The 25,992-nt window shown below is 48.9% G+C and overlaps 1 protein-coding gene across 2 annotated transcripts in view; it reads left to right on the plus strand.

Annotated features, from left to right (window-relative positions):
* Positions 1–1,935: 1,935 nt before the first annotated feature.
* LOC101936793 (scavenger receptor cysteine-rich type 1 protein M130-like) overlaps positions 1,936–25,992 on the plus strand; it is a 153,831-nt gene continuing 129,774 nt past the window's right edge. For both annotated transcript variants that reach the window (XM_065578747.1, XM_065578749.1), the window contains exons 1-2: positions 1,936–2,081; positions 6,254–6,568. In XM_065578747.1, coding sequence (XP_065434819.1) covers positions 1,991–2,081; positions 6,254–6,568 — 406 coding nt within the window. In that variant the 5' untranslated portion in view covers positions 1,936–1,990. The remainder of the gene's footprint in view (positions 2,082–6,253; positions 6,569–25,992) is intronic.

Below are 25,992 nucleotides of genomic sequence, written 5' to 3' on the forward strand. Positions count from 1 at the left end.
TCATTCTGTCCTTACTGCCCCCTGCCTTGTTTCTGTTCCTTTATTGTCTGACTCACATGAGTCAAGTAAACTTGTTTCCAAGGAGCCCTCCTACTACTGACAGTACTGATGGGCATGGTGTATGCAGGCCATCCTTAGGGTTGCCAAACCTCTCGGTTTCGCTGGGAGTCTCCTGGAATCGGGCTCTATCTCCTGGAGGCTACTGCAGCCAATCCGGGAGATTTTAGGCACTAAAAGCCCAGTGGCACAGCGCTGGGCTAAAGCATGCTCCCTGCCTGCCCTGGCCACGTGCCACTCCAGAAAGTGGGCAGCACGTCCCTGCAGCCACTTGGGGGGGCACGGGGTCTCCGCGCGCAGCCCTCACCCTGAGCGCCGACAACGCAACTCCCATTGGCCAGGAACTGCAGCCAATGGGAGCTGCGGAGGCGGTGCCTGTGGGCATGGGCAGTGCACAGAGTCCCCCTGCTCCCACCTAGGAGCTGCTACCAGAGGGATGTGCCGGTCGCTTTCCGGAACCACCCGAAGTAAGTACTGCCCACAGGGCCAGTTCTAACTTTTTTGCTGCCCCAGGCAAAAAAGAAGAGCACCGCCCTGCTGTACCCCTCCCCGCGAGCGCCGCCGAAATCCCCACCCCCCCAGCACCACACCACCCGAAGCCCTGCCCCCTCCAAGCGCCGCGCCGCCCGAAGCCCCCGCCCTCCCTCCGAGCGCCGCACCGTGCCAGCCCCCGCCCTCCCAAGACCCCGCCCCCCGGAGCACCACGCTGCCCGAAGCACCACCCCTGAGCACCGCCTGAAGTCCCTGCCCCCCCTCCGAGCACCGCACTGCCCAAAGCCCCACCCCACCGAGCACCACGCCGCCCGAAGCCCCCGCCCCTCCTCCGAGCGCCGCGCCGCCGAATCTAAATAAATAAAAAATCGAGCGCCGTCCTGCCCCAAGGTGCCGCCCCAAGCACGTGCTTGGTCGGCTGGTGCCTGGAGCCAGCCCTGACTGCCCAGCCGGAGCCTGCACCCTGTACCCCCTCCTGCATCCAAACTTCCTGCCCCAGCCCAGAGTCTGCACCCTGCACACCAACCCCATGCCCCAGTCCAGAGCTTGCCCCCGCATCCAAATTCCCTCCCAGAGCCCGCACCCCACACCCCCTAACACACCACAACTTCCTGCCCCAGCCCGGTTAAAGTGAGTGAGGGTAGGGGAAAGCAAGCGATGGAGGGAGCAGGGATGGAGGGAGCGGTGGCGTGGCCCCAGAGAAGGGGTGGGGCAGGGGTGGGGCAAGGGTGTTTGGGTTTGTGCGATTAGACAGTTGGCAACCCTCGATATCCTGCAACTACAAGAGAGGATTATGGCCTACTCAGGAAGCCCTAAGTTGTGCCTCTATCACTAGTGAACATAGTCGGTGCAGGAGCACTAAGAATTATCAATATTACAGATGGCATTGAGATAATTACTCTTCTACAACAGCTGATCTGAGTGGCACAATCTAGTTCTAGTGACTTGTTTGTGTCTACAGTTGGACATGCCCTACACTGGGAATCTGGTCTTGTAATGATCACCTTTGTCATGGGGAATATTTTCCCTAGTTAAAAATATTACCAGCCTCTAATGTCTCCCAATTCATGTTTAATACGATATAGAATCTATTGGGGTGAGAAACAGCACAGATACAGTTTGTACAGAACTTTTCTCTCCCACACCAGGGATTGGGGGTTACCCGATGATCTGAGGCTGTGGTAAACCTGACGTCAGGAGGGGGCTCATCACTCATATATGGTGATGTTTGTTGGTTTCAAGTTTTATTGGCTGTTTTAGCTGCATAAAGTCACAGATAAAACCACTGATAATAACTAAAAAGGCAGGTGGGTTTGCTATTGGTTCCTTTGCGCAGCTGATGCCAGCCTCTGAATCTATATATTTCCCTTCCACTGCTTTGTTGTCACTTGTCAGACACAGAGGAGGCCTGGCAGGTGCTTAGGGGCAGCCAGTGCAGTGAATGGGGGGACAGCAAGTCAGGCTGGCAATGAAGGGACATCTCTCCACTCCGGTGCTGTGGCTTCTTCTCCTCACAATTCAGGATGTAGCAGGTAAGTCTCCTTAGTGCTTCACCAGGGGAGCTGAGTTAACTGGAACTAGGTTGGTAACTTTTACAGTCAGTTTTTTACCATCTGCATTTGGCTTGGAGGTTGTGACTTTTCCTTTCGGGATTGGACCTTGCCACTGTTACCGAGGCTTTTACTACCTTGAGATTGGACTAATGCAATGACCTCTGTGTGGGGCTGCACCTTAAAACCTTTCAGAGAACGAAGCTGGTGCAAATAGCAGCGACTCACTGAGCAGCGCATCTCGCTGGGAGCATGTTACAGACTTGCTGAAGGATCTGCACTGGCTGCCCAGCTCTGGGTGGAGGTTACGGTGTTACAGTGTTGATTATGGTTTGGGTTGGGCCTTCCTGAGGGATCACCTCTCTCCCTGTGCCATAGGGCCACAGCTGTGGTCAGCAGGGTGCCCAAGCTGTTTCCCCCTTTTATAAAGGAGAGGTGTGGCTGGCAGGGTGCTCTCTGTGAGGGCTCCAGGACTCTGAAATGTGCTCATCCCTTTGAACAAGAATAGCCTGAATTTGGTGACCTTCTGGCACACTGCAAAACACAGCTTTTTGATGGGGCATTTGGGGAGGGCCCAGGCCGTGCATCACATAATGAGAAATGGGTGGGAAGGAGTTTCTGTAGGTGTCTGGCTGGCTGAGTTCCTGTTGAAATGGTCACTTAATGCTGTTGGGATTTGAGTGTGTTATCAATGCTGTCCAGGTGCCTAAGGCCTTGGCTAGGCCTCAATTTAGTATTTTAAATCCCAATAAATAAATGTCTGGTTGGTCAAATTCCAACCACTGCAAGGGTCAAGTCCTGGTTCATCACTCCCCTATTCACTCACTGAAGCCAGTAGAAGTTTTGCAAGTGTGAGGTGAGCAGGATTTGACCCAAATATGCCCAGAGCTGATTCCTCCCAGTGAGGGGATGTGGGTTAGGATGCAGTGTGCTGGAATGAGGGTACTGGAAACTCTGCCAGTAGGAAGATTTATTGTGCGGGATTCCTGCCTCCCTCCCTCAGGGTTTCTGCTGGAGCAGAGATGCCTTGAATCCTAGTTGGAGCCTAGAGAAGCCCGACCAGCACAAGCTATATTGCAGATGTGCTGTATAAGCGCATCTCACAGCCACACTGGTTTCATTCCCTCAAAGCCGCCCCTGCCCAGTGTCAGGGCTGCTCTCGTTCCTCCAGCACAGAGGGGGCTGCAAGCTCTTTCCCATGCTGTGTCCCAGCTGCAGGCAGACTTTACACCAGTGTCGGGGGAAGCGGTGGGGGGGGTTGATCATGGGTTACAGCAGCAAGTGCTGGTGCAACGCAGGGAATGAATCTGGCCCCAAGACTCCAAAACAGCTTAAATTTCATCTTCAAATCAAATGTGGGAACCAGATACGATTTAAATAATACAATGATTGGAACCTGTTGGGTTGGTGTTAACATGATAATGATCCATATGACTGGCAGGGCAGTGAACTCCATAGCAGTAGCTGGTTCATGGGAACCCGATGTGCTGCTGCGCCAGCCTGAGAAACTGACACTGACCTTGATAATCAGAAATGTCAGTCTAAATTATTGGCTTTGAGAAAAACCTGTCCTAATGTATATCTCAGACAGCTCAGTTATTGTAGTGCGTAGGGGCTGGTATCCAGAAAATGCTGAGCAAACCAACTGTCTAGCAAATTTCTTGGAGTTTATATTTCAAATTCCCAAAAAGTTCATATATAATGTGCTGGGGTTAGATCCCATAACACAGCTGTACATGACCGAAAAGCAGAGAATTCTGTGGTGACTCCTGGTGATCAGACTGACATTGCAGGGGATGGACAATTGTTACCATGTGAGGGATAAATGACAGCTCAATTATTTGTGGGATAGGGTCATATAGCGATGCCAAGCACATGTTCAGTTGACTCTTATTTTGTTGGATTTATGAGCAAATGTATATCATTCCCTGAATATTTTTATTTTCTATGGGAAATTTGACTTTGCTTCACATGATGCAGACAGAGTGGCTCAGGGGAGTATACCATGTAGGGGAGATCATAATGTAGCTACTTTTCCCTTTCTCTCAATGCCCCTGTCCCCCTCCATGAGCCCTGAGTAGAGGCCAGGTCAGTCTTTGCCAGAAGATTGTATTTCACAGGTATTGACCTTTTTAAATTGTGCAGACAAACAAATGTGTAAAATTATGTGGGCAAAGAAATGAAAAAATATCAGGGATAGATCAAAAATCATGATACTATTAAAACCATCCAGTCATGTTATTCAGTCTGTCTTTAACTTTTTAACTCCCATCTACTCCCTCTGCCAGAGTGGGGGTGAAAACTGCAGGCTTTTAATGCATCCAAACTGCACTTACCCTCCCCTCACCCCTGAGACGGGGACCTGCCATCCATTGCCCAGCACTGCCTTCGCTCTCCCCTGTTGGTTCAGTTCCTCTGACAGCAGGGCCGGCTCTAGGTTTTTTGCCACCCCAAGCAAAAATATTTTTGGCTGCCCCCCACCCCAGCCCTGGGCTCTCACTCCCCCCCCCCCACCAGTGCCCTCCCCCACCCGCACCCCCTGCTGACCCAGCCCTGGGCTCTCTCTTCCCCCCCCATCCACACCCCCTACTGCCCCAGCCCTGGGCTCCCCCCTTGCCTCCAGCCGGTCCGGCAGGGTCGGGGTACCTATTGGGTTCTGGGAAGTGGGCGGGTGGAAGCCCGCCCACTGCTAAAGGATCCCCCCCAGCCTAAGGGGAGGATCTATAGGACCTAAAACCCAACTGATTTTGGGGGACAACTAATGAAATAACAGGGACAGGAGTGTGGTCACAGGGTCAAAAGAAGGGAGTTGATGGGGACATCGAGCAGAGAACTCCGGACAGCACCGACTGCTCCTCGAAGGTGTCAAGGGAGCCAGTGGACCCCGCCCAGAGGAACTCTGCCTAGATACGTGACCGGACAGAGGATCGGAAACAGGCCCCACAGTCACAGGAGTCTCCAGCGGCCAACCTTCTCTCCCTGGTTTGATAGATGGCCGTTTTAGCCAGGGCCAGGAGGAGGTTGACCAGGACGTCCTGTGACTTTGTAGGGCCACGCATAGGGAGTGCATAGAGAAGGAGGTGAGGGGAAAAGTGCAGCCAGAAACGTAACAATAGGGGGTCGGGGTAAGCAGCGGGGCTCCCGGGCCACGCCTCAGCCCAGGGTCCCTCCAGCTGGGGCTCCCGCCTCCAGGACCGATTGGGACCCAGGAGGGCAGAGCTGGGGGACCGCCCAGTAGGGGGCTGAGGATCAGGGGGCAGGGTAGCCACAGAGGGTGCGGAGCCCTGGAGAGCAGACGCGGGCCCCGCCCAGCAGCGCCTCGCCCTCGCCCCGCTGCTGCTTCTGGCCGCCCTCCTGCAGTCCCTGGGTGGCTCAGGCCGCTTCACCCAGCCCCGGCTGCGACGCTGGGGGGCGGCCACCCTGCGGCACCTGCAGGCGGCTCCGTGTGCCCCGCGGGGCGGCCCCCAGCCCGAGTGTCCCCCGCTCGGAGCCTGCCCGGCCCTGCCACAAGGTGCGGACACTGCTCCCCCGCAGCACGAACCACAGCGGCCCCAGGGCACCCCCACGCACGACACACTGCTGCTGCCAGGGCCTGCTCTAGGCTTTTGCCGCCGGAAGAAAAAAAAAAGATGGCTGGAATGCCGCCCCTGAAAATGTGCTGCCCCAAGCATGTGCTTGGTTTGCTGGTGCCTAGATCGGCCCTGTCTGACAGAAGAAGGACTGGCTGGGATATAGTTTGAGACCCAGTGAGTTAATTCATGCAGCGTGGTTCACACTCGCACACACAACTTCTGTTACTGTTCAGGGGTGAGGTACAGATATTAGAGACCTTCACACTGACATCAACCATTCACATCAGCTATAACGTCACCGTAACTTCACCAGAATGATTTAGCCTTTTGCAAACAGCAACACTTCCCTGGCTCACCCCACTCCACCCCACCCTGCAACTTCTCTGCCTGAGACTGTGAAGCACACGCCACAATCTAGAGGCTCCTCTCCTCCTCACGCTCCCTCCTACTTCCCATATTGCAGACCCCATTCTCCTGGCTCTAGGCGCGGATCCCCTGCTGATGGGTGCGGATTCTGCTGTGATAACGCTGGGGAGGGGGCTCCCTGCTCGCTCTGACCCTGCACTGTGTCTCTCTTTGAAGGTGCTGATGAGCTGAGGCTGGTGAATGGAGGCAGCCCCTGTGCCGGGAGAGTGGAGGTTAAACACCAGGATCAGTGGGGGACGGTGTGTGATTTTATCTGGGACATGGAAGATGCTGAGGTGGTTTGTAAGCAGCTGGGATGTGGATCTGCTGTCAGTGCCCTTGGCCGGGCTCATTTTGGAGCAGGATCTGGACCGACTTGGCTGTATCAAATTGATTGTGGTGGTGACGAGTCAGCTCTCTGGGACTGCAGTCATAGAGGATGGGGTGCACGCCAGTGCTCTCATTCTTATGACACTGGAGTGATCTGCTCAGGTAAGAACTCGACCATCCTGCCCCGTAGGAAACTCCCCGTGAGGGAGAAGGGACTGAACCCAAAGTGTGTGACATTCCTGGTGCCTCAGAACTGGACTGTGCCCTGCACTGGGGTCAGGGTGGAACTGACCAGTCTCTCTCTGAGCTCCCCTGGTCAGACTGGGGATGAACAGGCTGCAACATCCTTGGGCAGTTGACAGGGGGCAGGTGGTGCAGCTGTTGTGGGTTCAGTGTGGGATTGGGCGGCCCCATTAGCAGGTCTGTGCTGATACGTGCCTGTGTGCAGTAGCCCAGTGTCTCCCTGGGGCAGCAGCAGCAGCCTGTGGCTGCTGGAGCTGGAGTTGGAGCCGGGGGGGCGAGTACTGTGGAGCTTTCTCCAGAGTTCCCTGAGACAGCAGGGAGGAACCCTGAGCCTGACCGTGGCAAGGGGGAGAGGCCCAAACAGCTGGGGATAGGTGCAGGGGGCAAAAATTGGCTACACTGCTCCACACAGCTCCCTCCTTCCTCGAATCCCCCTGCAGGGTCAGGCAGAAAACACCCACATGGTTCATAGCAGTTTGCTCCTCAGCCTGCCTGGCTGCCTTCCTATGCAGGTTGGGTTAGATTTACCACCCACTCCCCAGGGTAATGTCATGGAGATACACCTGTATCCCTCTGCACTCTGCATTTGGGAAATATGTGTATGCATAACCTGGCTTCATCAAAGCTTGTGCAAGAAAAATGCCTGGGCACAGGGGTTTGCACAGAGTGATTAATGCACTGATAGAGACAGCCCCTGACACAGGTAAGACTTAGCATAGGAACATGGATAGCTACAGCTGGCTGAACAGCGATAACGCCTCTTTGTTCTGATTAGCTCAGTTTGCACCTCTCTGCTAGTCCCTGATCAGCACCATTAGTGAGTTCACACCTGAGTGCTGGGCTCAGTGGTTTATGTCTCCCCCTCCCACCCGGCCACTCACTTAGTATCCTCATTGATAGGATCTCCAGAAACAGTGGGGAGTGTTCATCCCTGCTCTGTGCCCTCTCGGCCCCGGCTGTGTCAGCGCAAAGGGGCCACATTCACCAGAAGTCCCGCCCCTTCCCTCAGAAATATGCCTGGTACAGTGGGAGCCTCTTCCACAAGCCCTAAAGTGAAGTAGCCCACAGCACATGGAGGTGAACTGGCTCCCCTCAGTCCTCTGCCAGGTTCAGCACTGCTGCAAGGATCTACTGGGGCCAAGGTTCCCTCTCTGGGCTTGATTCTGAGATTCCCATGTAAGGTGAGCCCTTAATCGCAATGTCTTGGCTGATTCTTTTGTAACTGACTGAGCTGCACTGTCCTTATTTTCCAAACTTTTTGTACCTGAAATACACAAATGCAGCGAGGAGCTCCTTTGCATAATGGGAGGAGCCAAAAGCAGTAACCTTGCAGCCACACCCCAATTTGCTGCTGGGCCTGTTCTTGTCTCGGCCGCAGAAACTCTGGGATTGTAAACCCTGAACTTCTGGGCCTGTCGCTGCTGCTTGGGAGATTTGGGGAGTATCCAGAGGGTACAAAGGAACTTGAGTGGCTGTCTGGGAACTAGGCACAAGCAGTTCCCAAGGCAAATGCTGAATAAAAGCAAAGTGGAAACCTACTTGTCTGAGAAACCCTCATTCCATCCATCCCACTCCAGTGAACCTCCTTTCAGGGATGTAACTCATTGTGGTGCCAAAGCAACCAATGAGCCACATAAATTGAGTGTCCCCTCACATTAACTATTGAAAATTATTTACCTCAGAAATAAAGAATCGTTGCCCTGATGTTACTGAGACATTTACGCTAAAGGAAAAGATTCCTCGGCACTTTAAGTTTCATGTGTGAATGATCAGTGTGTGTCCTTCATTTTGGGTCTTTATCACACATTGGCACCACAGATGGGCCTTGGCAGGTGTCACAGATCTACAGGATCTGTGCTATGCCCCAGATTTTAAACAATCCCGGGGAAGAACCCCTTCAGTTTGCCAGACCCCACAAGGGTCCCACTCTTCCTTAAGGGTAGGTCATGTAGCCTCAATGCCTCCAAGACAGAGCCTCTGGGCTCCAGCACTCCTGTTTCACCCCATATGCTCTGCCCAGTGGGTCCCACTGAGATAGACCCCGGCTTAGAGACTTTTACACTCATCAGGGACCAGTGCAAGTCGACAAGTATCTGCAGTGACACCCGGCAGCCTTTTCAAATCACAGCAGGATTTATGGGTCAACTGGAACACACCATGGGGAAGTTCTTAGGTTAGCACAGAGAAGAAGCAAAATTAAGATATGGTCCATGCTGGCCAACTCAGGGTTCCCATGAGCCATGCTGCTGTGGACCCATCTTGGTTTCCACTTTTTCTCTGTCTCTTTGTCTCAGTCCCAGGTGAGCTCTCGTGTCTCTCCAAAGGCCAGCTCTTATCCTAGATTCCTGTCACTGCTCGGTCCATTGTCCTCCTCCTGCTGACCTCTGCTGAGTTCACATGTTCTTCCTGCTCAAGTGTCCCCTTGTTAGTTGTCAGTTGTTCAATCCCTGAGGTTCCCATTGTCTTTCTGGATCCTCCATTGATATTGGTGGGCTCCAGCCAGTCCTGTGATGACTCATTCATCCCACCCTAGACAGTTAAGTGACACATGTCTTCAGCTCTGCCCCAGTAGAGCTTTGTAACCTTATTGCACTGACTGGGTAGCAATCCTTAGTCAGGTAAGTCACTGCCCTGCTTACCATTCATAAAACTATTACACAGAATTCCCACTTCATCACCGCAGTTGCGAGTTCTGCTGCCCAGACACTGCTGCTGTAAAGTTGCCCAGAGTCTGTGTTAGGGCAATGCTCACATGTACTAGCCTGCACAATGATCCTTCCCACTCCGGACAAGCACTGGTTGGATGTTGAAAGGCCTCACTTTACCAGTCAGTGATCAGCTCAGCTGCTTGTCCACTTTCCCTCTCTCCCACCTCTCCTGTCTGCCCCACGGCTTTCACATCCTGCACCCGCACAAAACCTCCCTTGCCAATTATCCATATCGCACCAAGGCAAATACATCACAATTCCCATAGTTAGGAATCTACCAAATTCACGGCCATGAAAAACATGTCATGGACCATGAAATCTGGTCTCTTCCCCCCTCCCCCCCATGAAATCTGGTCTTTTGTGCGCTTTTACCCTATACTATACAGATTTCACAGGGGAGACCAGCATTTCTCAAATTGAGGGTCCTGACCCAAAAGGGAGCAGCAGTGCAGAAGTAAGGGTGGCAATACCATACCATGTCACCCTCAGTTCTGCACTGCTGCCTTCAGAGCTGGGCGGCCGGAGAATGGCAGTTGCTGACTGAGGGCCTAGCTCTGCAGACAGCAGCACAGAAGTAAGGGTGTTAATACCACACCATCCCGTCCTTACTTCTGCGCTGCTGCTGGCGGTGGCTCTGCCTTCAGAGCTGGGATCCTGGTTATCAGCCGCCGCTCTCCAGCTGCCCAGCTCTGAAAGCGGAGCTGCCACCACCAACAGCAGTGCAGAAATAAGGGTAGCAGTACCGCAACGCCCACCCCCACAGTAACCTTGCAACCCCCCAACAATTCCTTTCTGGGTCAGGACCCCTACAATTACAACACTGTGAAATTTCAGATTTAAATAGCTGAAAACATGAAATTTATGATTTCTAAAATCCTATGACAGTGAAATTGATCAAAATGGATCATGATTTTGGTGGGGCCCTACCCACAGTCTACACGCCAGGCAGCAATCCTATCTACACAAGCAGTACCAGGAGGGGAGCATAAAAACAGACTTGTCTCCCCAGGGAAGAACAGCTGCGAGGTCAGCACAGATCATGGCCTTGTAAAATATGGTTATCGAGTAGGACGCTGTACACCAGCTTTGCACGTACTCCAGCCACTTGCATCAAATTTACCCAGACTCGCACTGGAGACTGAGCACAGTATAGATTTTGCAAACCACTCCTTCTTTGTTCAGCCTCATTCTCTTTTGGAGTGTGATTCTTGTCTCATGAACTCAACCGGTCTAGCTGCAGTTACACCCATTTCACACAGACAACAATCACTTCAGAGGTGGTGAGTTGGTGTAATTCACTAGTAGTGATGTATAAGGACCACTTTACACCAACTTTACACCAGTGCAGCTGCCTACACACAGTGCTATGGAGACCTGAGCCCTCTGTGTGCACATAGCCCTGCAGTCACTGCTAGAGTTAAACATTTCTCACACTGGTGACTTATTTATTGTCACTGATGCTCTATGAGTCCCGCCCGAGTCAGGAGACCGTTGTTCATTCATTGCAATGAAGGCCAGATTCTTCTTACTGCCTGTGGACAGACAGCTCTGCATGTCAGAGACTGTGGAGTTAAGTTAAAATTCACTGACAGAGACTTCATTCACACAGAGTTCAGGTTGCCTGAGGTATCTCGTGCCCTTCCAAGACATTGAGTTGGGCAAAATTCAAACCCCTGAAAACCAGGCAATACAGAGTTAAGGTGAATGCCAAGGCAGCCTTAACTCTGCCCCCTGGAGCTGGACTAGCCACTGCCACTGGGAATTATTTGCCTGTGCTCCAGCTGCAGTCACTGTGTTAGGTGTAGCTGTATTGAATGGTGGAGGCCATAGGCGCCGACTCCATGGGTGCTCTGGGGCTGGAGCACCCACAGGAAAAAATTGGTGGGTGCTCTGCACCCACCGACTGCCAAGCTCCCTGCACCACCTCACCTCTGCCTCCTTCCCCTCCCCTGAGCGCGCCGCGTCCCCACTTCTCTGCCTACCTCCCAGCGCTTGCCACTGCAAAACACCTGTTTCGTGGCATAACAAGCTCCAGGAGGGATTGGGGAAGAGCAGGAACATGGCACACTCAGGGGAGGAGGCAGGGAAGAGGCAGGGCCAGTGCAGGGATTTGGGGAAGGGGTTGGAATAGGGGCAGGGAGGAGGCAGAGTTGGGGCGGGGACTCTGAGGAGGCAGGGAAGGGGTTGGAATGGGGGTGGGGTAGAGGCAGGATGGGGGAGGGTCTGGGGTGGAATCAGGGCGGGTCCGGGGGCAGAGGGGGATCGAATGAATTTACATTGGGATTGCCAAAGAGGATGATGGGAGTTCGGTGCCCAATTTGCTTGGACTTTCAGTGAGACTGTGGATCCTATGTGCCCAAGGGCCAGATTTTAAAAGATATGTAGGTGTCTGTAAATGCAGATAGGTGCTCAGTGGGATTTTCAAATGTGCCTGGTGCTGAACTCCCAGGAGATTTGGAAAGTCCCAGTAGATGCCTGTCTGCACTCCTACGTGCCTGAATGTCCTTTAAAATCTGGCCCTGAGTCACTTTTGAAAATGACACGTAGGCTCTTAAGTCACTGAGGCACATATGAAATGTTTACCCTTAGACTAAAATCCAGACCCAGGCACCCAGCCAGAGTAGCTTGGGAGATGTACAGGGGACAGGATGTTTATGGAGCCCCTTTCCCACCCCCATAGAGTGACCAGGCAATGGGTTGATGGTCCCGACTCTCTGATACCCTGTAGATCTGGTGTAGCATAGAGTAGAATATTTTTCTTTAGAATTTTAAATGTTTTAGCAACTCCCCCTGGCAATGGGAGCTAAAGGTAAGTGTTTAATCTTAACCCTCTCTGGATTGTGAGTGTTTCTATGCAAAATCTCAACAGCCTCTTTACATGGGGGAGGCAAAGGGGGGTGATGATATGCAATTTCCTAGCATTGTTAAAAAATAAAGATGATGGCAGGACTTTATAAAAATGAGCTTAGTTGCCAGGACTTTGAAATTCTGAAGAAAACAGACTGACCCTCTAACAGGCTCTCCCCCCCCACCCCCCAAACTCTGTGATAGAGATGTGGGGCCCACATGAAAGGCCCCCTAAGCTTATAGTCTACCAGCTTAGGTTAAAAACTTCCTCAAGGCACAAGTCCTTTCCTTGTCCTTGGACGATATTGCTGCCACCACCAAGTGATTTACACAAAAATTCAGGGAAGGGTCACTTGGAATCCCTATCCCCCCAAAATATCCCCCCAATCCCCTTCTCCCCCTTTCCTGGGGAGACTTGAGAATAATATACCAACCAATTGGTTAGCAATGTGAGCACCGACCAGACCCTTTGTCTTCAGGACACTGAAAATCAATCAGGTTCTTAAAGAAGTGCTTTATTTATAAAGGAAAAAGATAAAAGAATCACATCTGCAAAATGAAGATGGAAGGTAACTTTACACGGTAAATAAAAGATTTAAAACACAGAGGATTCCCCTCTGGCTCAGCTTCACAGTTTCAAAAATAGGAATAAAACTACCTCTGTAGCATAGGAAAATTAACAAGCCCAAACAAAAGATAACCTAACACATAATATTAATAATAATAATTTGGATAATATGGGAATTTAATTTATTAAATTGATTTGATTTTAATAATAATATTAATAATTATTATCATCAATATGAATTAGTATGGGTTTTAGGCTCGCCAATCTGTTTGATCAGAAGATAAAAGTTCTTGTCCCGAATCAGACTCCACAGAATTTACAAAGGACCCTCAGGGATATGACAGGAAGCTCACGCTGAGACAGATATAGCCTTAAAGACTTTTTATTAAAATCAATAAGAGTAAGCAAATGGTAAAATACCCAGAGTTACAAAGTTACAATTGCATTACTGCTATTCAAAAGATACATATGATAATATAGTATTATATGCAACAAAGCTTTGATTAATATACTCACACCCTTCCTTGATAACCTGGTGGTAAGAGACACAGGACCAGCCTTGCAGTTCAGGTTTCTTAATTCTTGAGTGAGGGATGCAGTGCTTAGAAAATGCTAAGAGCTATCAGAGCTGACTTGGGTTTACGTGACTAACTTAAACTTAAATCAAAACCTAATAAACAAACTAAGAATAAAACTTAGGGAAACCAGGCTTAGCCTAGTTCCTTTGAAACTTAAAGTTTAAGAAGAACAAGTATAGCCTACGTATAGTAGCAGTCATCTTAGATAGATAGAATAGATAGAGTGAAGGAAGTAAGTGAGAACAGAGTAAAATGAGAATAGAGAAGGAGTAAAGTGAGAACTGGAGTACTCTACTGAGGTGGGTCACCTCTTTTATAGGGCAAATGCCAGAAATCCTTCCTCTTATGCCCAAATTTCATTCCTCACCCACAGAAATGTTACGGTACACTTACCCCATAGACTAATATGTATGTGCATATTGATGACAAGTATGTACGCACATCAGTCTCTTGTGGTGTACTTGTTAAGTGTGTGGGTACAACATTGAAAAAACCCCTACGCCATTCTCCATTGTCTATTGGTCTAAATAAAAGGTCATGGACATAGGCGTGGGTACTCAACTTTGCTTTCTGAGTAAAAGGTCTTAATATAGATATGCTAACTTTGCCTTAGCTTAACATACAGGGTATGGCCTGTTGGTCTCTTGCATTACAGCCAAACTTACTGTAATATAAATCTATAAACCTATTACAATAAACCAAATACTTAAACTATAAGAAAGGATGTATAGATAGATAGATAGATAGATATGCAAGCAAGCAGGTTAGTCCTATAGGCTATACTTGCCCACGTACAATTTCTGTGGTTTTAGATCTATTATTCCAGGTATATTTTCAGGAGATGTTGTACCTGCTTGGTCTCTCCCTCTGTTCGGAGAGGGAACAACAAAGAGAGAGCACAAACAAAACCTCCCCCCCCAGATTTGAAAGTATCTTCTTTCCTCATTGGTCCTTCTGGTCAGGTGCCAACTAGGTTAATTGACTACTTAACCCCTTACAGGTAAGGTGATTCAGTACAGCTGCCAAGGAGGGATTTTATGCTACTCTTCCCTCTCTATTTATGACACCCTTGCAGATGTAAATGCTCTAGCAACACCAGAAACAGCCTAGACTCCACTAATTGTGCATTCACCGTGCCATTGATTTTGAGTTCCCTCCACCAATAGCTTTACAGTTCCCATGCAACAGTCTGTGTACAGTATCCTCTGTGTTTTTGGCCCTCACCTCAGGACCTGAGGAGAAGAAAGATTTCCCTCCCCTAAGGTCTTCCTGAGACTGGGCTCAGCTAACCCTGTTCCTCTCTCTCTTTCCCCACCAGGGGCATCCTTCCTGTGCTTCTTTAGCAGATTCGTGCTGATGGGCTACTTGGCTCTTTATCCACCCAGCCTGCGAGCCTTCTTAGCTAATTACCTCAGTCAGCTTTCTTTGGAGGACTAACTGACATCTAAGAGATCAGTTTCACACTGTCTGGAGTGACTCATGACTGTGAGTGCCTCCTCAGGGCAGACTGTCAGAAAACAGGGCAGACACTGCAAACTGGTGCAGTGTTCTATAATTAGATTTCACCAGGCCAGTAACAAATGTGAACTTCTGGATTCATAGATATCAACTCCGTGGAAAAAATTAGCAGGTGCTTAACTCCCCCCTCTCCCTCTCCCCAACACCTCCCACCCGCCATGATCAGGCGTTCCGTAGTATGCTGGAGGCGCTGGGAGGGAGGGGGAGGAGTGGGGATGGGGCATGCTAGAGGGAGGGGGTAGAAAGAGGAGGGGTGGGGGAGCCATTAAAGGTGGAGTGGTGGCAGGGCTGGGGACGGAGTGGGAGTTGAGCAACCCCCAAGACAATTGGAAGCCAGCACCTGTGCCTGAATTACTATAACAGTCTTGCCATGGAGTCACAGACAGTGCCCTTAGACTCTCCAATCTATTTTGCCCCCCAGAAAAGCTGGACTGTGCAATAAAATGGTTACTTAACACCAAAACTCACACCATATTCAGTTTGCTCCCAGTCCCAAGAAACCAGTCACTTACCCAAGAACAGTTGGTGCTCTAGATCTTACACCAAAGACAACTCTGGTAGCCAATTCTATAGTAAACTAAAGATTTATTAGCTAAAAAAAGGAAATAACAATTATTGAGAGGTTGGAGCAGGTAAAATATATGTGCAGGTGAGTCACAGTCTATAATCCCAAATGGTAGCAGAGATGTAGTCATCTGCCAGTTTCCCAAAATTCTCTCAGGGCTACCCAGAATAACTCTGGGGATCCCCATCTTTTCGTTCACTTATTCCACCCAGTTAGAATTCAGACAGTCCAGAGATGAAGGATCTTTCCCTGAATCCAGACTTACAGTTTCTTCTCACAGAAAAGAAACCGACGGGGTCACTACCCACGTGGACTCTTCCTTTGATGACAGAGTGAGGAATGCATTTCGAATGTTTGCCTCCAATCCTCACACACAATGACCACTTGCTTTGAAATTGGCACTTCTCTTTGAAAGTTCTTCATTTGCATTCCACAAGGCTTCTTTCTCATTTGATGGGTTATTTAGTTACAGGGCTATATACAGTGTAAATGTTTGTTGTTGCATTATAATGGGATACAGATAAGTGAGAATAATGCAAATAACATCTTGTTAGTTTTCTTGAAGATTAAACACTCTTATACATTTACACATTTAATAATCACTTTGACCAATACTAATACACACGTGAATTGGCCAGGCTCTGCATTTGTAAGCATTCAATGAGACCTGGGGCTTTGGCATGAGCTGGCACCTGGTCTGCCAGCATCACAATCCGAGTGCAGGCTCATCTGTTCACTCCCGGCACTCTGTCCCAGGGAGACAGTCTTCCCCTATTGGGCCCAGGCAGTGCAGAAAGGAAACCACCTGAATTGAATGTAGAAGGCACAAGTATCAGACAAGGATGAGAGGAGGAGAATAGATTGGGACAAGGAGCCTGTGGAGTGGCCAGGGGACAGACAGACATTCTGAGACTGGATACTGATGGGAAGCGAGAAACTGGGACTGGGAGAGAAAGCGGGATAGGAACTGGCTGGGCAAGGAGACTAGGCCTGGGAGGAGGAAGGGGGAAGAGACTATTACTGTCTAGGGAGGGTAAATAGAACAAGAGTCGGGGGACAGATACTGTGACTTGCTGAGCAAGGAGTCTGGGAGCTGGGGGAGACTGGGACAAGCAGTCTGGGACTGGGAACCAGTGGGGAGGATCTGGGGGTGGGTGAGGAGAGACAGACCAGATAAGGAGCAAGAGTGTAGTTACAGTCTAAAACTAACTGGGGAAAGAGACTGGAATAAGCAGCCAGGGTGGGGTGGGGGAGACTGAGAGCAGATCTACATGAACATTTAGTCTGTGGCAAGCTGGGGTGTAAATCTCCCCTGCACTGTCCTGCCAGGCACCAAGTGTCCATGTGGACCGTGCTGCCGCACACTAATAGTTCCCTAGTTTGCTTTGATCTACTCCCATTTCACAGCACTAGGGAAAGGTTAGTGCACAGCAGCAGGGTCCACACAAACACTCTGTGCAGCAGGCAAGTGCGGGGTAAATGTACAACCCAGTTTGCCCCAACCAGGTATTCATGTAGAGAAGCCTTGATATTGGATGAGGCATCAAGGGAGGGAAACGGGCTCCGGGCAGACAGGACAACCCAAGGCAATGGTAAGAATGAGAAAGAGATCAGATGAGGATCCCAGAGGGGAGGGAAAGCACAGAGAAGAGCGGGGAAACTGGGACTTGGCTGGGGAAGCCAGAGGTGAAGTCTAGCACTGGCTTGGCAAGGAGACTGGGGCTGGGAATGAGGAGTTTGAGAAGTGGAGACTGGAACTGGGTAGACAAGAAGAATGGGACTGGGACACAGAGCAAGGGATGGGGAAGAGACTTGATTTTAACAAATAGGGAGGAACTCATTGAGAATTTGAAAGTAGAAGGCAGCTTGGGTGAAAGTGATCATGAAATCATAGAGTTTGCAATTCTAAGGAAGTGTAGAAGGGAGAACAGCAAAATAGAGACAATGGATTTCAGGAAGGCAGATTTTGGTAAGCTCAGAGAGCTGATAGGTAAGATCCCATGGGAATCAAGACTGAGGGGAAAAACAACTGAGGAGAATTGGCAGTTTTTCAAAGGGACACTATTAAGGGCCCAAAAGCAAGCTATTCCGCTGGTTAGGAAAGATAGAAAATGTGGCAAAAGACCACCTTGGCTTAACCACGAGCTCTTGCATGATCTAAAAAATAAAAGGGAGTCTCATAAAAAATGGAAACTAGGACAGATTACAAAGGATGAATATAGGCAAACAACACAGGAATGCAGGGGCAAGATTAGAAAGGCAAAGGCACAAAATGAGCTCAAACCAGCTACAGGAATAAAGGGAAACAAGAAGACTTGTTATCAATACATTAGAAGCAAGAGGAAGACCAAAGACAGGGTAGGCCCACTGCTTAGTGAAGAGGGAGAAACAGTAAGAGGAAACTTGGAAATGGCAGAGATGCTTAATGACTTCTTTGTTTCGGTCTTCACTGAGAAGTCTGAAGGAATGCCTAACATAGTGAATGCTAATGGGAAGGGGGTAGGTATAGTAGATAAAATAGAAAAAAGAACAAGTTAAAAATCACTTAGAAAAGTTAGTTGCCTGCAAGTCACCAGGGCCTGATAAAATGCATCCTAGAATACTCAAGGAGCTATCTGAGCCTCTAGCTATTATCTTTGAAAATCATGGGAGACGGGAGAAATTCCAGAAGACTGGAAAAGGGCAAATACAGTTCCATCTATAAAAAGGGAAATAAAAATAACCCAGGAAACTACAGACCAGTTAGTTTAACTTCTGTGCCAGGGAAGATAATGGAGCAAGTAATTAAGGAAATCGTCTGCAAACACTTGGAAGGTGGTAAGGTGATAGGGAATAGCCAGCATGGATTTGTAAAGAACAAATTGTGTCAAACCAATCTGATAGCTTTCTTTGATAGGATAACGAGTCTTGTGGATAAGGGGGAAGCTGTGGATGTGGTATACCTAGACTTTAGTAAGGCATTTGATACGGTCTCGCATGATATTCTTATCGATAAACTAGGCAAATACAATTTAGATGGGGCTACTATAAAGTGGGTGCATAACTGGCTGGATAACCGTACTCAGAGAGTTGTTATTAATGGTTTCCAATCCTGCTGGAAAGGCATAACGAGTGGGGTTCCACAGGGGTCTGTTTTGGGACCGGCTCTGTTCAATATCTTCATTAACGACTTAGATATTGGCATAGAAAGTACGCTTATTAAGTTTGCGGATGATACCAAACTGGGAGGGATTGCAACTGCTTTGGAGGTCAGGGTCATAATTCAAAATGATCTGGACAAATTGGAGAAATGGTCTGAGTTAAACAGGATGAATATTAACAGAGACAAATGCAAAGTGCTCCACTTGGGAAGAAAAAATCAGTTTCACACATACAGAATGGGAAGAGACTGTCTAGGACGGAGTATGGCAGAAAGGGATCTAGGGGTTATAGTGGACCACAAGCTAAATATGAGTCAACAGTGTGATGCTGTTGCAAAAAAAGCAAACATGATTCTGGGATGTATTAACAGGTGTGTTGTGAGCAAGACACGAGAAGTCATTCTTCCGCTCTACTCTGCTCTGGTTAGGCCTCAGCTGGAGTATTCTGCCCAGTTCTGTGCACCGCATTTCAAGAAAGATGTGGAGAAATTGGAAAGGGTCCAGAGAAGAGCAACAAGAATGATTAAAGGTCTTGAGAACATGACCTATGAAGGAAGGCTGAAAGAATTGGGTTTGTTTAGTTTGGAAAAGAGAAGACTGAGAGGGACATGATAGCAGTTTTCACGTATTTAAAAGGGTGTCATAAGGAGGAGGGAGAAAACTTGTTCACCTTAGCCTCTAAGGATAGAACAAGAAGCAATGGGCTTAAACTGCAGCAAGGGAAGTCTAGGTTGGACATTAGGAAAAAGTTCCTAACTGTCAGGGTGGTTAAACACTGGAATAAATTGGCTAGGGAGGTTGTGGAATCTCCATCTCTGGAGATATTTAAGAGTAGGTTAGATAAATGTCTATCAGGGATGGTCTAGAGAGTATTTGGTCCTGCCATGCGGGCAGGGGACTGGACTCGATGACCTCTCGAGGTCTCTTCCAGTCCTAGAATCTATGAATCTATGAAAGAGACAGGACAGTGACAGCTTGAAGGGGATGGGGCAGAAGGGGTTAGGGGTTGGGGGAATAGGGGAAGAAGAGTCTGTCAACAGTAGAGCACAAACCTCTCCGGAACCTGGAATGGAATCCCTGAGTTTTGCCATTCCCCTGCTGTCAGCAAATATTTGTTAAACCCTCTTTAGTGAGGCTGAGTGGCCTCCCTCTGAGCAGGAGAGCAAGGCACCATTACACACCCCATTGGAGGGGCGGGGCCTAGATCACCCCACCTCCCTCGCCAGAAGGACTGGGGTGGGGCCAGAAGTATAAAAGGCCGGCCCTACAGCTCAGTGGGGAGAAAGCCTGCTCCGGAGGAAGACGCTTGGCCTGTTCTCCAGAGGCCCCGAGAGGAACCTGCGCCTGGCTGTTCCCGTTTCCCAGACGTGGATGACAACTGGCCCGGAGTACCTGCTGTGGTTTACCCTGAAGAGCCGGAAGAGGCCTGGAGGCCAAACCCCGGGGAGGCAGGAAGTAGCCCAGGGACAGCCACGGAACGTGTTGCAGCTGGATCCCCGCTGACACAGGGGCAGCCAATCCCCTGGGCTGGGACGTGGTGGAGTGGGGTGGGCCCGCATCCCCCCTGCCATCTCACCCCGGGTGGCTGACCCCCTACACGGTGCAAGGAGGATCTAGTCCAGGACAGGAGCTCCCTCACCACTCACCTTTAAAGACTGCTTGTTTGCTGGCAGCCTGAGCTCCGCCCAGGCCAAAGTCAACCCTGATAGACTTAAGCTACTTAAGCCCAGGCTAAACCCTATTGGGAGGCTCCTGCTGGTCTGACAGACTCCGGCCCCGACCCGACAGAACGAGCCTGAGGGGCCTCCCTCCGACCAGGAGAGCGAGGCACCATTACACCCTCCAACAAAATCTTCTGATCGCCCTCTAGTGGTGGTCCACAAAGAAGATGACAACCTACTACTTCTGTCAGTTACTCTATTAGCGCAAGTGGCAGAGGTTTCAAACCCTGCTGACGACCTGTGTGGATATCACTATGACTGTGTGGAACTTCTGTTTTTTCAGTGTTTTTTTTAAAAACCTAAGACAAAACATTTATTCTAAGGAACGTTAAGTTTGCAAAGTTGAGCAGTAAAAAATAAGAAAATGGCAGAATTAAAGTTGTCTTTGCAAATTTATTTTAGCCCACTTGTATGTATGCATTAAGATATAGTCTTTCATTACATGATGACATGCTATTTTCTCCACAGGACCCCTGCCTCATTCAGTGCACAGGAGAGACACTGCTCTGAATCATGTGTAAAATGAAGATAACAACACTTCCCTGCCTCCCAGGGGTATTGTGAAGAGGAACTCTTTAATGTTTGTGAAGCACTCAGCTACTATAGAAATCAGCGCCATAGAAAAGCCCATGAGGAAATTAACAATTCTATTTTTGGAGTTCAGTTTGGATGACGTGCAGTACATAAGGGCTGGAGCCACACATTGAACTATGAGTATAAAAAGAACTACTGAGCATTCACCCATTCAGTCAGCACCACATGTCCTGTGCACTGAATGAGGCAGGGGTCCTGAGGCAACAATCGCATTTGATCATGTAATTAAAGACTGTATCACAATGCAAATTCAAAAGGGACTAATTAAGGGTACAGAGGACAGCACGAGTCTGACATTCTGAATATGTGAGTGCTTGACTTTACAAATTTCACATCCTTTTAGATCGGGGCGGGCAAACTTTTTGACCTGAGGGTCATATCGGGTTTCGTAAATTGTATGGAGGGCAGGTTAGGGGTGGAGGTCATGGCCCATCCCCCACCTCCTATCTGCCCCACCTCGGGAGTCCTGCCCCATCCTACCCCCCTGTTTCCTGACAGCCCCTCTGCAACCCCTGCCCCATCCACACACACCCGCTCCCTGTCCCCTGACCACCCCCGGACCCCGTCGCCCAATCCAACCCCTCCTCTCATTCCTGACAGCCCTTCTAGGACCCCTGCCCCATCCAACCACCCCTTTTCCCTGTCCCCTGACTGCCCCAGAATCCCTGCCCCTGACAGCCCCCTGCCACCCCATCCAGCCCCCCTCCTTCCTGACTGCCCCCCCAGGACCCCTGTACCATTCAACCCCCTGTTCCCTCCGAGACCACCACCTAGGGTGCAATGAACTTTCCCAAGGCCACAGGCAGGGTTGTGGCAGAAACCTGCATGGTTAAGCGCCAGCTCGCTTGGGGAGCTCCAGCCAGCCCTGCAATGCAGACTGCCTTGGGCCCAGTTACCCCAGTCTTCTCATGTCAGCTGCTCTTGGATAGCTGCACCGTGTAGACTGCCCCAGGACCAGAGACAGTGGTGTTCTATAGTCTGCAGCTCCAGAGCAACCCTGCCATGGAGAAGGGTGTCCATGAATCATAGAATACAATGGTCTACAATTTTTGAGAAGTCGTCTGCTTCAGAGATAAAATGTGCTATTTATTATGTATTATGTATTTTGATGTGCTGAATTCAAATATGACAATTAAAACAACTGATTGGCTACTGTTTCTAAGATATTTAAGTTTTTACATTTTATGTCTATGTATATTGTGTAGATAGTAGAGTTTTAATCATAAATTGTAAACCTAGGTCTTTTCATGTGTTTATGGTTGCTTTACATGATAATATTTTACCTGTCCTGTTTATGTAACACTTTAAAATCAGCAAAAGGGTTATATAAATAAAATTTATTATGAAACAAAAGGCAGAAAACTATTATGTACATACTTTAGTCCTATTCAGTGTCTACTCGGCGCTTCTTGGCTTGTCTCTTGTATTCATTAAATGGAGCATCTCTTGTCACTGTCCAGCAATAGTCTGCAAGCATTGATGGGCTCCATTTGTCCTGATAGCGTTTCTCCATTGTTGCAATGTCCTGGTGAAATCGCTCGCCGTCCTCGTCGCTCACTGCTCCGTAGTTCGGTGGAAAAAAATCTAGATGAGAGTGCAAAAAATGTATCTTTAGTGACATGTTGCAACCAAAGCTTTTGTATGCCTTGAGGAGGTTTTCCACCAACAACCTGTAGTTGTCTGCCTTGTTGTTTCCGAGAAAATTTATTGCCACTCACTGGAAGGCTTTCCATGCCGTCTTTTCCTTGCCACGCAGTGCATGGTCAAATGCATCATCTGGAAGAAGTTCACGAATCTGAGGACCAACAAAGACACCTTCCTTTATCTTAGCTTCACTTAACCTTGGAAATTTTCCACGGAGGTACTTGAAAGCTGCTTGTGTTTTGTCAATGGCCTTGACAAAGTTCTTCATCAGACCCAGCTTGATGTGTAAGGGTGGTAACAAAATCTTCCTTGATTCAACAAGTGGTGGATGCTGAACACTTTTCTTCCCAGGCTCCAATGACTGTCGGAGTGGCCAATCTTTCTTGATGTAGTGGGAATCTCTTGCACGACTATCCCATTCTCAGAGAAAACAGCAGTACTTTGTGTATCCAGTCTGCAGACCAAGCAAGAGAGCAACAACCTTCAAATCGCCACAAAGCTACCACTGATGTTGGTCATAGTTTAAGCACCTCAAAAGTTGTTTCATGTTGTCATAGGTTTCCTTCATATGGACTGCATGACCAACTGGAATTGGTGGCAAAACATTGCCATTATGCAGTAAAACAGCTTTAAGACTCGTCTTCGATGAATCAATGAACAGTCTCCACTCATCTGGATCGTGAACGATGTTGAGGGCTGCCATCACACCATCGATGTTGTTGCAGGCTACAAGATCACCTTGCATGAAGAAGAATGGGAGAAGATCCTTTTGACGGTCACGGAACATGGAAACCCTAACATCACCTGCCAGGAGATTCCACTGCTGTAGTCTGGAGCCCAACCGCTCTGCCTTACTCTTGGGTAGTTCCAAATCCTTGACAAGGTCATTCAGTTCACCTTGTGTTATGAGGTGTGGTTCAGAGGAGGAGGATGGGAGAAAATGTGGGTCCTGTGACATTGATGGTTCTGGACCAGAAGTTTCATCTTCTTCCTCTTCCTCGTCTGACTCAAGTGAGAATGATTCTGGTGCATCAGGAACCAGCAGTCCTCCGTGGGGTACTGGGCGTATAGCTGATGGAATGTTTGGATAATGCACAGTCCACTTTTTCTTCTTTGACACACCTTTCCCAACTGGAGGCACCATGCAGAAGTAACAATTGCTGGTATGATCTGTTGGCTCTCTCCAAATGATTGGCACTGAAAAAGGCATAGATTTCCTTTTCCTGTTCAACCACTGGCGAAGATTTGTTGCACAAGTGTTGCAGCATATGTGTGGGGCCCACCTCTTGTCCTGATCTCCAATTTTGCAGCCAAAATAAAGGCGATAAGCTTTCTTAACCATAGTGGTTATACTGCACTTTTGTGATGCAAAAGTGACTTCACCACAAACATAGCAGAAGTTATCTGCACTGTTCACACAAGTACGAGGCATCTCTGCTCACTTTGGCTAAACAGAAATGTGTCCCTTTGCAAAATCAAACACTGACAAATAAGAGAGCACGCCACTGTATGATTGCTAGAGCTGATATAGGGCAATTTGTTCAGCAGAGTGATGTAAGCTTCGTTATGATTGCATCATCCATGACTTCTAGGAATAACATGATGCAATTCATATCATGTATGATGCAATACCAGCTTCAGATTGCATCATTCATTGTTTTGCCTAAAAAGCAAGTACTGTCCAAACCCAGTCATAGATTTATTCATAGATCCAGTCAAAGATGTATTTTAGTCATTTCTGGTTTAAATTGAGATCACGTCCCTTTATAACTCACTTATCCTCCGCCATTCCCAAGTCAAGGGTCGTATATACTGACCCAATAGCATATCTTGAAAACTAGAGCCAATCAACAATTTTAAGCATCATTTTCGTTCTCAGTGACCCAGAATTAGTAAAGTTTGACTACATTTATTTCAGAAGCATTTTGGCTGTTGAGCAGTGATATCAGGGTTGGAAGGGACCTCAGGAGGTCATCTAGTCCAACCCCCTACTCAAAGCAGGACCAACATCAACTAAATCATCCCAGCCAGGGCTTCGTCAAGCCTGACCATAAAAACCTCTGAGGAAGGAGATTCCACCATCTCTCTAGGTAACCCATTCCAGTGCTTCACCATCCTCCTAGTGAAAACGTTTTTCCTAATATCCAACATAAACCTCCCCCACTGCAACTTGAGACCATTACTTGGCACTAGAAAAGGTTCAGAAAAGGGCAACTAAAATGATTAAGGGTTGGGAATGGGTCCCATATGAGGAGAGATTAAAGAGGCTAGGACTCTTCAGCTTGGAAAAGAGGAGACTAAGGGGGGATATGATAGAGGTATATAAAATCATGAGTGATTTGGAGAAAGTGGATAAGGAAAAGTTATTTACTTATTCCCATAATACAAGAACTAGGGGTCATCAAATGAAATTAATAGGCAGCAGGTTTAAAACAAATAAAAGGAAGTTCTTCTTCACGCAGCGCACAGTCAACTTGTGGAACTCCTTATCTGAGAAGGTTGTGAAGGCTAGGACTATAACAGAGTTTAAAAGAGAACTGGATAAATTCATGGTGGTTAAGTCCATTAATGGCTATTAGCCAGGATGGGTAAGGAATGGTGTCCCTAGCCTCTGTCTGTCAGAGGATGGAGATGGATGGCAGGAGAGAGATCACTTGATCATTGCCTGTTAGGTTCACTCCCTCTGGGGCACCTGGCATTGGCCACTGTCGGTAGAGAGGATACTGGGCTAGATGGACCTTTGCTCTGACCCGGTACGGCCTTTCTTATGTTCTTATGTTCCTTGTTCTGTCATCTGCTACCACTGAGAACAGTCTAAATCCATCCTCTTTGGCACCCCCTTTCAGGTAGTCAAAAGCAGCTATCAGATTCCTCCCCATTCTTCTCTTCTGAAGACTAAATACAGTAACTCCACACTTAACGTCCTCTCGCTTAATGTTGTTTTGATGATACGTCCCTGCTCCATTACAGAACATGCTCATATAAAGTTGTGCAATGCTCCGCTGTAATGTTGTTTGTCCGCCTGCTTTGTCCACGGCTGGCAGCCCCCCCATCAGCTCCCCTCCCCCCCTCCCCGCAAGCGGACCCCGCGGACCAGCGCCCTCCCCCCGCTTCTCCTGCCCGCGGCAACCAGCTGGCCTGCAGCACTCAGGAGGCAGGGGAGGGATGGGGGAAGCTGTGCGCTGCGTCCTTGCCCCTCCCCGCAGCCTACCAAACACTGTAAGAAAGCTGATCGCCGCAGGCAGGAGGCAGTGGAAGGAAGTGGGAGGGCGCTGGTCAGCAGAGTCTGCTGGCGGGGGGCAGGGGCATAGGGGAGCCAATAGGGGGGCTGCCAGCCTGTTTAATACCTGTATTAAATTGCTTGTTTAAAATTGTTTAAAATGTATATAATGCCTTTTGTCTGGCAAAAAAAATAATCCCTGGAACCTAACCCCGCCCCCCCATTTACATTAATTTGTTT

This window comes from Chrysemys picta, unplaced genomic scaffold (assembly GCF_011386835.1).
Source record: "Chrysemys picta bellii isolate R12L10 unplaced genomic scaffold, ASM1138683v2 scaf1, whole genome shotgun sequence".
Classification (NCBI taxonomy): domain Eukaryota; kingdom Metazoa; phylum Chordata; order Testudines; family Emydidae; genus Chrysemys; species Chrysemys picta.